Source organism: Trichomycterus rosablanca, chromosome 24 (assembly GCF_030014385.1).
Source record: "Trichomycterus rosablanca isolate fTriRos1 chromosome 24, fTriRos1.hap1, whole genome shotgun sequence".
Classification (NCBI taxonomy): Eukaryota; Metazoa; Chordata; class Actinopteri; order Siluriformes; family Trichomycteridae; genus Trichomycterus; species Trichomycterus rosablanca.
In genome coordinates, this window is record NC_086011.1 from 6,486,514 (window position 1) to 6,498,385 (window position 11,872).

The 11,872-nt window shown below is 37.0% G+C and overlaps 1 protein-coding gene across 2 annotated transcripts; it reads right to left on the reverse strand.

Annotated features, from left to right (window-relative positions):
- Nucleotides 1–1,364: 1,364 nt before the first annotated feature.
- On the reverse strand, nucleotides 1,365–10,123 carry rap1ab (RAP1A, member of RAS oncogene family b). 2 transcript variants are annotated; one of them, XM_062986148.1, is made up of 8 exons: nucleotides 9,938–10,123; nucleotides 6,548–6,634; nucleotides 6,350–6,418; nucleotides 6,206–6,262; nucleotides 5,205–5,345; nucleotides 3,619–3,762; nucleotides 3,408–3,527; nucleotides 1,365–2,295 (listed from the first exon to the last, which is right to left on the reverse strand). In XM_062986148.1, exons 2-7 carry the CDS (start codon nucleotides 6,602–6,604, stop codon nucleotides 3,438–3,440), a joined length of 558 nt encoding a protein of 185 aa, XP_062842218.1. In that variant the 5' UTR covers nucleotides 6,605–6,634; nucleotides 9,938–10,123; the 3' UTR covers nucleotides 1,365–2,295; nucleotides 3,408–3,437. The 2 variants fall into 2 exon arrangements, with proteins under 2 accessions (XP_062842218.1, XP_062842220.1); XM_062986150.1 differs by lacking the exon at nucleotides 9,938–10,123 and adding an exon at nucleotides 6,755–7,285.
- Nucleotides 10,124–11,872: the final 1,749 nt, after the last annotated feature.

Below are 11,872 nucleotides of genomic sequence, written 5' to 3' on the forward strand. Positions count from 1 at the left end.
GTAGTGAAACTCATATCGTGTTTGTTTTGATGAATAAGAGCTCTTTTCTTTTGACTTTGTGCTTATAAATGTAAACAGAATAGAATCTATTTTTACTTTAAATGAACAAGGACAAATATACTCGGTCACTATTAAAAATGTACATATTTATTCACCCAGCAAACACAACTATGAGTTAGCAGCTTGGTGGTGATAGATACTTTACTTATCCCGAGGGAAATTACACCATGATTGTAACGTTGTGAGAAAGCAAAGCACCAGAAACAAGAACTCTGATAAAAATGTATGTATTACAATAATAATATAATAGAGTTATAAATACAGAGTTCTTATAGAAACAGAAATCACTGCAATTAGCTTAGCAGCTAACACTAGCGACTAAGCTAACAAGTACCGATGTTGTTTACCTTGGATATGAACTCACAGCTGTAATGTCTTTCCTATAGTTAGTGTACTGCACAGTGTACAAGTCTTTATTGTATATATTTCATAATAATAATTATGGTGTATGAGTTATTTGGGTTTTAGTATCTCAGCTGTGAACTAGTTGGCTAGGTTAGGTATTAACACATTCACACGGCTGTTCTAACCTTATCACTAAGGATGGGTGGATCGATCCAAATATCGACAGTATCGATACTTCAGTTTGACTTTTTCTCCGCTACATTCAGCACGTTTCTCCTGTTTAATCAGAAAGTAGAAACCATGTGTGTACAGCCGCTTCTCTCACATCTTACATGCTGCTGCTCACCTTACTGCTCCTGATCTGATGTGTTCTGTTGTGGTACCGTCACGTGACTGAGGGCACCGAGAGACCGAACACATGCAGCAGTGAAAGAGAGAGGAGCTGTGTGGGGTTACATTTACATTTTCAGCATTTAGCAGACGCTTTTATCCAAAGCGACTTACAATTTTGAGCAATTGAGGGTTAAGGGCCTTGCTCAGGGGCCTAACAGTGGTAACTTGGTGGTGGTGGGGCTTGAACTGGCAACCTTCTGATTACTAGTCCAGTATCTTAACCACTGAGCTATCGCTGCTGGGATGATTTCAGAAAAGTGCAATGAAAGGGATAAATTATGTTTTGTTATTATATAACTGGTTCTGAACAAAAACCTCAGACTTAGTTGATTATAGTAATAAATGCCCTACTCATACATCATGACACACTGCTCCTAAGACAAGCCTACTGAGATAAATGTTGCAAAACTTGTGGAGAGCAGATTTGAAACTGTGCTGTAATGTTTTTATTCTCACTTCTTCACCCTTTTGTCACTGCTGTGAGCCACGTGAAAATGTGTGGCTGCTAAACACACGGCGGATTAAGGAGCGTAATAGCTACCACAAAAATATGATTAAACCTTGCCTTGTTCAATATAACAAAACCACACCCCACAATTTTAATCACACATAAAAGCCAGAACATCTGACAGAACTGCATGAGAAACCATACGAGACATAGAACAATATATTTTGGACTCGAGAGACAAATTCTTGAAAACAGTCGGTCGTTCTGCATCACACCAATGTGTCCACTATAAAAAGATCCATAGTCTTACATGTCCAAAAATAGATATTACAATATGAGAGCTACGAAAACTAAGTGACTGGGTAGAAAATAGTCAGCTTAGGGGATCAGGCTGTTAAAAACGTCCATATATATGCAAGATGAAGGTTTTTTTATATACAGCTTATGAACCTTTATCTCTATATTTGAACACAAGTGAAATACTTCAGCTAGGCAAAACACGAAATTAAATTACAACATCTACACCGTGTGGTCATGCTGGTGCATTTTCCACTTCCTTAATGTGCTGGATGCTGCTGAATATGAGAAACACTGGTAATATTTCCTCCGTCATTCTCTGCGGCAATTTTTCTTTAGGTAAAATCCAATCAATAACTGAAGTGTTAGGATTCCAATTTATCACAGTATACATTTCTAATTCCTTACATTTTCCATCCTCCTTTTTTAAGGCCATTACATGATTCAGACACTGTCCTCATATACAGTCTATACACTTATATAAGTATTTGTGGTTGATTAAACAGAATCCCATATGTTTGGATTACATAAAGATAATCTGCGGCAAGTTTCTGGAAGATCTTCTGCGTCTGCTTAGCGAGTCCTACTCATGTTGTGAGAAATAAAGGTTTCTCCTCCAATTTTCATCAATAAGAGATGGAATCCACATGTTCTCTCTTTGTGTTTCCTTCAGGTCTGGCAGTCTACTGGCCCGTAGGTAAAGATGGCAATGCTGGCACGGTCCAAAAGGGGCAACACTTCATTACAGCATTCTGCAAGAGAAGAAAGTGACAAACATACCTGTTAGGAAAAAGAAAATGTACAGCATGTCTAAGTCCCGAAAGAACAGTAATGTTGGTGATTAACCAATTCGCCAAATAAGGCAAAATGCTTTTAAAAAGGCTAAAATTGAATTAAGAGTGGGTGAAACAGTCCTGGTGTTTTGCTAGATTAACCACTTAATAAAATCTTGGCCATGCAGGTCAGGCACTTTAGCACCTGTAGATTTGGCTTAGCTAAAAGAATGACTGTACACAGACTGTAATCATCGCCTGGTTAAGTGAATATGTTTCCAATAGATTATAAAAATGGACTTTTACATTTTAAAAACAAATGACATCACTTTTCTAGTCACCCTCCGATGCATTTTTCCAATATATGTTTCCTATAGAAAATTAAAATAAGGTAAGTGGGTAAGTGGTGGGTCCAGTATCCCTGGAATCAAGCGCAATGCAGTAGCACACCCACACAATAAATAAAATCCAACATGAGAAAACTATAGTGCATTTAAATCATAAATGATAAATCTAATATTAATATACATTAGTACTGAGCCAGTGGTGTGATGAAAGCCACTTGCATTTAGTAATTAAACCCGTCACGTGTGGATGAAATGCTCAGGCGGTGCGGCAGTAAATTACACTACTAATTTACTACTGCAGGGATTCAGGGTAATCTTATAATATTGAGGAAGTCATCACAGCAGTGAGCATACGTTCATATGCTGTGACCGACCATGAAAATGTAATAAGCCTCGCAGAAAATGTTCATCTACTCCTCCAGGCAACAGTAAATGATTTATTTAGCTGTGTTTTAACACGTGTTACTTAATAACAAAATTAGGTATTACGTTTCTGTCTGTTGTGTTCTTGTGTTGTCTCGTGTAAGAGTTTCTTTGATGGTTTCAGGCATGTGTACATGTTCTGTTTCCTTGGTGTATTTGGGGCATTCTATTATGGTAACAGGTGTTTGGCACCTTGTGAATATGACTTGGGCTGTGTCCAAAGTCGCATACTTCCATACTGAACAGTAAAGGAAAGCAGTACGCAAGAGCGGGTAGTGTGTCTGAATATATGTGGTATAGAGTTAAATGTGCTAAATGTACCTAGCTCTGAGTAGCTGTAGGACAGGAACGCTACAGAAGCGCACAGTTGGATTTCTTTTTTGCTTTCTTCTTTTCCACTGGCATTTTTCTATTTATCTGTCTGACCAGGTCATAAAAGATCTGCAAAGAAATGTATAAATATGAATGAAATAATTAATGAAATAGACAAACTCATTACTACATTACTGATATAAAAACAGGATATGCTCACATCAAGAACATTGATCTTTGATTTTGCAGAGGACTCTAAAAAGGCACAATGGTTCCACTGGCGAGCCAGATTCTGTCCCTGCTCCTTCCCGACCACTCGTTCATCCTCCAGATCGCACTTATTACCGACCAGAATCATCGGCACCTGATGCAAAAAAAAAAAAAACAATGGAAAAAATGACTCGCATTAGCTTCACATCAAATTTTTTATACAAGTCAGGATATATCGTCACTCATTTACCTTCAGTAACAGCTTTATCATGATTAGGGTCTGGCACTGAACCAGAACTACTGAACAAACAAGGGTGTATTCCCACCAGGGTATCCTACCAGTCTACTGCATGTCAGTCAGGTAATTTAATTTTGTAATTATAATAGGTTAAGTAGTAATTAAAACACAACTATTGAAATAATTCATTTACCCACTTTTCAGTTATACTGTAGGTTGTGTGTGTAATAGTAATATTCTCATTTTAATTCCTGCTCGCAGGCTTTAATAACATCAGGGACGTTAATGATGAACCATATGCTCAATAACTGAAAAGTAAATCACTGCTGGACTAATGCTGTCAGTTTAAAAGGTAATTTAAATCAACTTCCAACAGTTGCAGGTTAATCTGATTTGATCGCAAAAGAGCAGATCTCGCTTACACACGATGTATAGAAACTGCAGGAGTATTCACATTCTACCAAGCACAACCAATATTGTGCTGACGGTGTCATTGTTTCCTATAAAGTAAAGCGAATTTAATCTGATTGAACTTTCACTTAGAAATTTTGGATTAGAACCCAGATCTCAGTGGTGGTGGGGTTAGCATAATAGACGGCTGCACCACCTGAGCACGGCTATCTAGCTATGTAAGGTGTAACAGCCAACAGTGTGTGTGTGTGTGTGTAACGGGAGGGCACTCTGAAGGGAGTAGAGGGGCAAAGGAAATATTTCCAGCCCCACCCAAGCAGTATAAAAAAGCTTTGATTTTCATGTGCCCACTGCTATACAAAATGACAAATGCCATCTGAGCTAGTAGTAATGCACAATGATCTGGTGCACAACATATTATCATTTATGGAATCATTCATGTATTAGACTAGAATAGCTGAACACCAGCCTTGCCGAGAAAAAGAACTGAAACTTCAAAAAATCCAACTTTACAGAAAATGAAAGCATGCTTCAGGAAAAGACACAGGATTATTCAATGGTTTCATTCTCTTTCAGGGAAGTCCGGCATTAACAGTGAGTCTCTTTACTTTACACTAACAGAGTCCCACCATGTTTGGACTGGCTGCGTACAAGAATGTTTTAAATCCAAACAGTCAGGAAGCACTGTGCAGTTCCCTTGGGAGGGCTAGCGCAGGCACGGCAGCTATTACAGAATGGCTTTTACAGAGCAGTACAGGCCAAATGTCCTTACTTGGTGTATATTTCTAGCCAGATGCAGCACAAAATTGTCAAGATTTTTTGACACTTTTCCTGGAATGAAATAGTTTCAGAGAAGAATGAAGGGTGTGATCAGACGAGATTGTCACTGTAATTGATTCTAAATGCTGTGTTTGGTGCTGTTGAAATAATGTTACATGCCTACTTACATCTTCTGTATCCTTTACTCTAAGGATCTGTTCTCGCAGATCCTGCAGGTCGTTGAACGTGGACTGCGCTGTGATGGAGTAGACCAGAGCAAAGCCTTGGCCGTTTTTCATGTACAGGTCCCGCATCGCTGTGAACTGCTCCTGTTTTAGTTAAGAATGAGCAGTGAGTGCTATTTCTTTGAAGTTACTTTGGAGAACATGAGCATAAAACATAAAACTGAATGATTAATTAGCTTAGTTGGTCTGCACAAAAACCCAGTGGTCATTCTAACAAAGGTCAAAATATTCAGTGAGCCTGCTGGACTCTACAACCCTGTAAATAAGGCGGTTTTAAAACTGTTGACTGAAATGCATATGGTATCCTACTTCAGTGTTTGCTAGATGGAGTGTAAATTACTCTGCAAACATGAGGAAAAAGATTCTCAGGTGGAAAACAGGCACATCACATTGCCCAGCTGATATCATCCCTACTGTTACATGGCGGTGGCAGAATCATACTATGGGGTGTTTCTCAGCCGCAGGGACAAGGAGCAAACACACTCCAAATAACACACCAACTAAGGTTTCGCTTTCAGTGTGACTATGACCTAAAGCATTCAGCATTCCCCAATACAGGGGAATCTCCAAATGAATGTAAGTGGACAGAAACCAGACATGAGTGCCACTGAATATCTGTGGATATACTGAAGCACTTGCTGTCCAATCTGACTAAGCTTGAAATGATCTGCTATGAGGAAAGGGATAAACTGTCCAAATGCAGATGTGCAAGAAGTCTTGCAGCTGTAATTTCAGTATTGAATAAAGGGTTTGAATACATCTTTGGATATGTGATTTTTAGCTGTTGATTTGTACTCGATTCTTGAAATGCACACATTGTATTGCAAATTTGATTTGGTATGGATGTAATTGGCAGTTTCACTTAATGCACACTTATTTACATTAATTAATTATTTATCATTTATTACTATTTATTATTAACTGTACAGCTCTAACCCACTTACCGTTCCGGCTGTGTCCAGAATCTCAAGCATACACTGCTGCCCGTCCACTTCTACTTGCTAAAAGAGAAAGAAAGGAAGACGTTGCTCGGGAGTTATTGTTAAATAAAAAGCCAAGCTGGAAAACACGATGAAGAACAACCATACCTTTCTGTAAGAGTCTTCTATTGTGGGGTCATATTTCTCCACAAAGATTCCTTGGACAAACTGTACTGTCTAAGAAACATGTGAATAATCTGCATTAACACTGGCACTTAGTTACAAAAGACATACATTTACAATGTTCGGTTAAGAATAACATAGCAAAACTACAAACTGTGCATAACGTCTAGACAGTGTACTCACCAGTGCTGACTTCCCCACACCTCCAGAGCCTAACACCACAAGCTTGTATTCACGCATCGCAGGATCACTTTACCAATCCGCACAGGTCTAAAAGAGAGGGCAAACACAGCTCCATCAGGACAGAGATCAACACTGACCATAGGAGGAAAATGTTTTTCCACAATTCCAATACAGAGTTTATGTGTGTATCCATAACAACGTGATCACCCTGAACGGAGCCCAGAGGTGGGGGAGAGCGCAAGCATGACCTCCTAAACACAAAACAGCAGTGGAATCGGAGAGGTGTGCAGCATGATGCGCCTCTGTCATCTCCACACGACCTCGCTCGATCAACCTCGCATTATGCTGACTGGAACACCGACCCTGACGTCTTTGTAAGGAGATGCCAGAGTGCCTGCTCCTTCACTCAGTTATGCAAAAGTGGTGCAAAGACGAACACCTGCTGGTATAGCTGTTTGCATGTGTGCACAGTAATCGAAACTAGGGGTTAATATTTAATCACTGATCGCATGAATCAACAAACTGAGCTTATAGTGAAAAGAGCAGGAACAAGATCATGGGATTGGATCGATTTTACAATGCACGGTCTAAATTTGACAACAAAATGCAGCGAGTTAGCAATATGTTAAGCAGATCAGCCCAGATTTCTCTAACAAAGGTGAGATACCAGCAACTTATGGGCAATCCTAAGGCATTTCCAAGCCAACGATGAGATATAATTCCTTCAGTATGTCTTGGGTCTGGCCCACTATACAGAAAGGATTCCCACAGATGTTGGCCATATAGTCATAACGCTGAGATTGAGTTGGTCAGAGTAGTAATGACATATGCTGTTAAGCCTTTAAGAGTTTCTCATATTTTCACACCCTGGTTTGAGAATTACTGTCATGCTTTTTTCCCTTCGAACACCTATTAATAAATGCTGACAGACTTCAGTGGACATTAACGCAAGTCTTAGACCTGGATACTTTTCACAAATAGCAATTGCAATTCACAAAACAAATAGCAGCATTCTATATCTTACTCCAAAGCTTATGTGCAATCACAGATTCTACTTTACTTTATTCTAAAAACCTTTCCCATGTAAGGATAAAAAAGGCTCTCCTGAGCCTCCATCAAGTAAGCAAGACTCAAAACAGTAAGCTTATTATACTTGAATATATTTGGTGTACATACATAACTTGAATTAATTGGTAGGCATGCTAATATTAATGACTAAAAGTATGAATACCATCCTGTTTTTAAGCATCACTAATAGAAAATAGATCTATTCCATAATACAGTCCAGAAGACTTCAGTTTTATATTGAATAAAACCCTAAAAGCACTCATGTCACTTTGCAAGAGTCATTTATAATGCTAATAAACATCAATGCATAGAAGGCAAGTCTAAAAATACAATACTGCTTTAGTTAACTACTCATTTACTCATTTAAACCTATTCTAAAAGGGTAATTAAATTAACTGAATAGAGGTTAGACAATATAGACTATTAGCAAGTAATTCTGAGTAACACAAATATGCTGCTCACAATGAATAGACAGCAATAAAATAAAATCATTTCAAATGAATGAATGTAATAAAAGAACTTCCCCTAGAAGTTTCCACTAGATTGTGCCTTATGAGTCAGACAGAAATAACTGAATTAGCAAATAATCATTTTCATTATGTCAGCTGTAACCGAGGTAAAAAAAATGTGGTTAAGTTTCCGTTTTTCAAGTTGAAGTGAAAGAGGGGAAGAACCGAACCACGCGATTTTAAGAATAGCACGTGGTCTCTAAATTTATATTACATAAAACTACAAGTAATGAGTTTTGTAAAAATATTTTTGTAAAGAATATGCTCTCAAACTATCACAAGAACAAACTGCCATTAGCTGTGCACTAGAATAAAAACAGCTCATCCCTATAAGAATCAGTATATGTAAATATACAGCTTTATGTAATTCATCCACAAATACTTTACACAGTAAATTACCTGGTTAAAAGCTTTGACACAATCACAAACATAAATGCAGTGTGACATATCAATCACATACAACAATTCAGGTGGGATATTAGTTTACACATAAAATAACAACAACAAAAATGCACATCAGAAAGAGTATGGATATGATCATGTTACTCTAATAGGTTCAAATCTAAGTGTTATGAACATGTACATATATTACTCTACAAACACACCAAAACAAATTGCTCGTCCAAACAGTTGAGAACTTTTTCTGTATTTGCTGTACTGTACCTTTACTTTCAACCCAGTAAATATCCAGTTAATGATGTGTAAAAAGGCCTATGTATAATCAGAACACTAAGGATTAACACAGAATGGTAAAACAAACGTATAAAGTGATTATTCCTAAATAAACCACCAAAACTCAGTGCCCACACCCACCAAAAAAGCATGCCACACCTTGTTGCTATTCAGGATTTGCTACACAAAGTCTATAAAGAAAGCGCTATATAAATCATTCTCTAATAGGGAGTTCTAACATCACATCTGAGCAACTTTGGAATTAATATTTGTTATTTATTAATTAGGATTTTTACGTCATGTTTTACACACTTCGATTACATTCATGACGGGACAAATAGTTACTCATTACACAAGCTTCATCAGTTCACAAGTTTAATGTCAAATACAGTCATGGACAATTTAGTATCTCCAATTCACCTCACTTGCACGACTGTGGGAGGAAACCGGAGCCCCGGAGGAAACCCACACAGACACAGGGAGAACATGCAAACTCCACACAGAAAAGGACCCCAGCTGTACCCACATTGTACCCAGGACCTTCTTGCTGTGAGATGACAGTGTGCTTCGATGGTGCAGCAGTTTATTATGCTGGCTCACTACTGCTGGGTTCGAATCCCCATTGAGTTAAAGTAGACAAGTACTCTCATTCTTACTATGCATGTAAATTAAAATATAATTCGCTGAGAATTAAAATGCAAAGAGAGTAAAACTGATTTCTCTGCATACTGGGGGTGCAACAGCTCTTGTCTAGTAAATGTGTAGCTTTACCACAGATAAACTAACTTTCTACATGTATTCTGAACGTTAGTCTTGCAGTGTATGCATGTCAATGCACATACTCAGTCATCAATAATTTGTCAAATAATTCTGCCAAACTATGTAGACAGTCAATAACAATCAGTTAAAGCTAATATGACAGTTACAGGCAAATGTATACGCATAACTGACATGCTGATACTGTCGTTGTAACAGGATAAAACGCTTAAAAACGAAAACAGAACCTTTATCTTCTTTTAACAGTGCGAAGAACCAAAATTATTTATAAAACATTTACCTGGTGAACACAATAAAACAATATTTTAACTGACTTAAAGCCTTTGCTAGCTACTGTTAGCGAGTTAGCGTTAGCTTAACCTACCTTTGGCCAAGAATAAACGGTAACTTTTACTCTCCGACTAAAATTCCTCCTCCAGTTTAAAGAATTACGGCATTCCACAAAGTAAAACTAAAACAAATATAACAATTTACACTGACTTATATTAAAATACAGTTCTTTATCTAAACAGACCCGTCCCTAGAGCTCTACTGCTGTCATTCACTGAGGAACACCAGCAACAGCTTTTAACTGATAAACCCTCATCAGTTTCCGCTAGTCAACAACCGCACAACCCGACCACTAGGGCCGTGTCCCAATTCCACATACAAACCCTAATCTTTGGCCCTTCTGGACTCCTGTTTCTGTGTAGATTGGTACTCTAATCCTATAATAGTGTGTGCTTACGAGGGTTCAGTGTTTTAAAATGAAACACAGTGAAACGTGTCAAGCCGCAGCAACTTCAGGTCACGTCCCAAACCGCATTCAGTCATACTGAACATTTTGCCAAGTAAGTAAACTTGTCAGTAGTGTAGTTTACTATTTTGACACACTATTTATGTATAGAAGCTGTTTGGGACGCAGCCTGAAATGTCGCAACCATCACCACTAGTATAAAACATAGAAGCAAAATGCACTTTTTTCAAAACAACTGAAAATCACATAGACAGACTGAAAAATAAAACTGTATTCTATCAAAATTAAAAGTAATAAAAAGTAATAGATCAAATTGCCTTTTTGAAGTTAAAACCCGTACATCTTGTAAAACATAATGTTATTCATTTATGTAACAAAGTTAACCTAAAAACAATCATTAAAATCTTATAGTCTTATTTCTAACGCTTCAGAAAAACCTGGATCAGTGTTTGGTGAATCTGTGCAACAATAGTAAAGCAAAAGTAATTTACTTTAAAAGCATTTGGCCTGTGCAATTTCAAAAAATGTATTGAAATTACATTATTAAAAACCACAAATAGACATTTTAAACCAATCAGTTGTTGCTCATTGCAGATCTAGTTGCAGGCCCCAGACAGGGTAAAAATCAATAAAGCATGTCTTTCCTGGAGTTATGATTGATTTATGTGTTCATCATTATTACTGTTGTTGTTATTATATTATTATTAGTATTGTTGTTGCTATTATTATTAGTATTATTGTAACATATTCCACTCTTATTTTGTCTTTTATTGCATTTAATGATTTGAAACTATTTTGTGTGTTAAACATGAAAAAGTAAAATCATTTCATTTCCCCAAGAAAACAAATTACTTCAGTCTTTTATATAGTTTTAGTATTAGTTATAATATTAAAATATCAATATCATGTCAATACTAGGATAAAACAATTACTGGTGAACAACAAATCTGGTCGGCCTGATTTTAAAAATTGCAGTAATGTGTTGTTTAGTTTTCATTTAGTTTAAGTGTGACACATATATTACTCTTATTTGCCCCCAAGTGTGAGTGAATGAATAGATGGTTACGGATGTCATTAGTTTGAGACCACATCCAGGATTTATCTCTGCCTTGTGCCCAGTGTTTCCAGGTAGACCTTGAATCCACTGTGGTTAAAGCTGTACTGCTTAATATTTAAATTAATAATTGTTCTTACTATTGCAAGAAGGTAAAAAATATTACAATAAAACATTATTGGACAGACAATGTAATTAAAACAGGTGTATTATAATATTCAGACTGCTGATGTAGTTTCCTTTGTAACAAATGGATTCAAATTATAAACAAATTAACAGTGCTGTGTACAATTACAATAATAGAAACTAAAAATAGACATCTTTAAAAGATCTGTTGTTGTGCAGATCTAGTTACAGGCCCCAGCCAGGGTAAAAATCAATACAACGTGTCTCTTTTGGTTTTATGACTCAGTTCTTGCATGATTTTAAAATCTTGCACCATTGTCTCTTTATTCTATTGCTAGAAAACTTTTACTTTATTTATAACCTAGAAAACTAATTTAGTCTGT

Excerpts from the sequence above, each read along its gene's own strand:
- rap1ab (XM_062986148.1), bottom strand. The coding sequence starts at position 6,604 with ATGCGTGAATACAAGCTTGTGGTGTTAGGCTCTGGAGGTGTGGGGAAG. Across the intron at positions 6,263-6,349 it reads TAGAAGACTCTTACAGAAAG|CAAGTAGAAGTGGACGGGCA; the intron begins GTATGGTTGTTC and ends TTTCTCTTTTAG. Across the intron at positions 5,346-6,205 it reads TTCTGGACACAGCCGGAACG|GAGCAGTTCACAGCGATGCG; the intron begins GTAAGTGGGTTA and ends TAACTAAAACAG.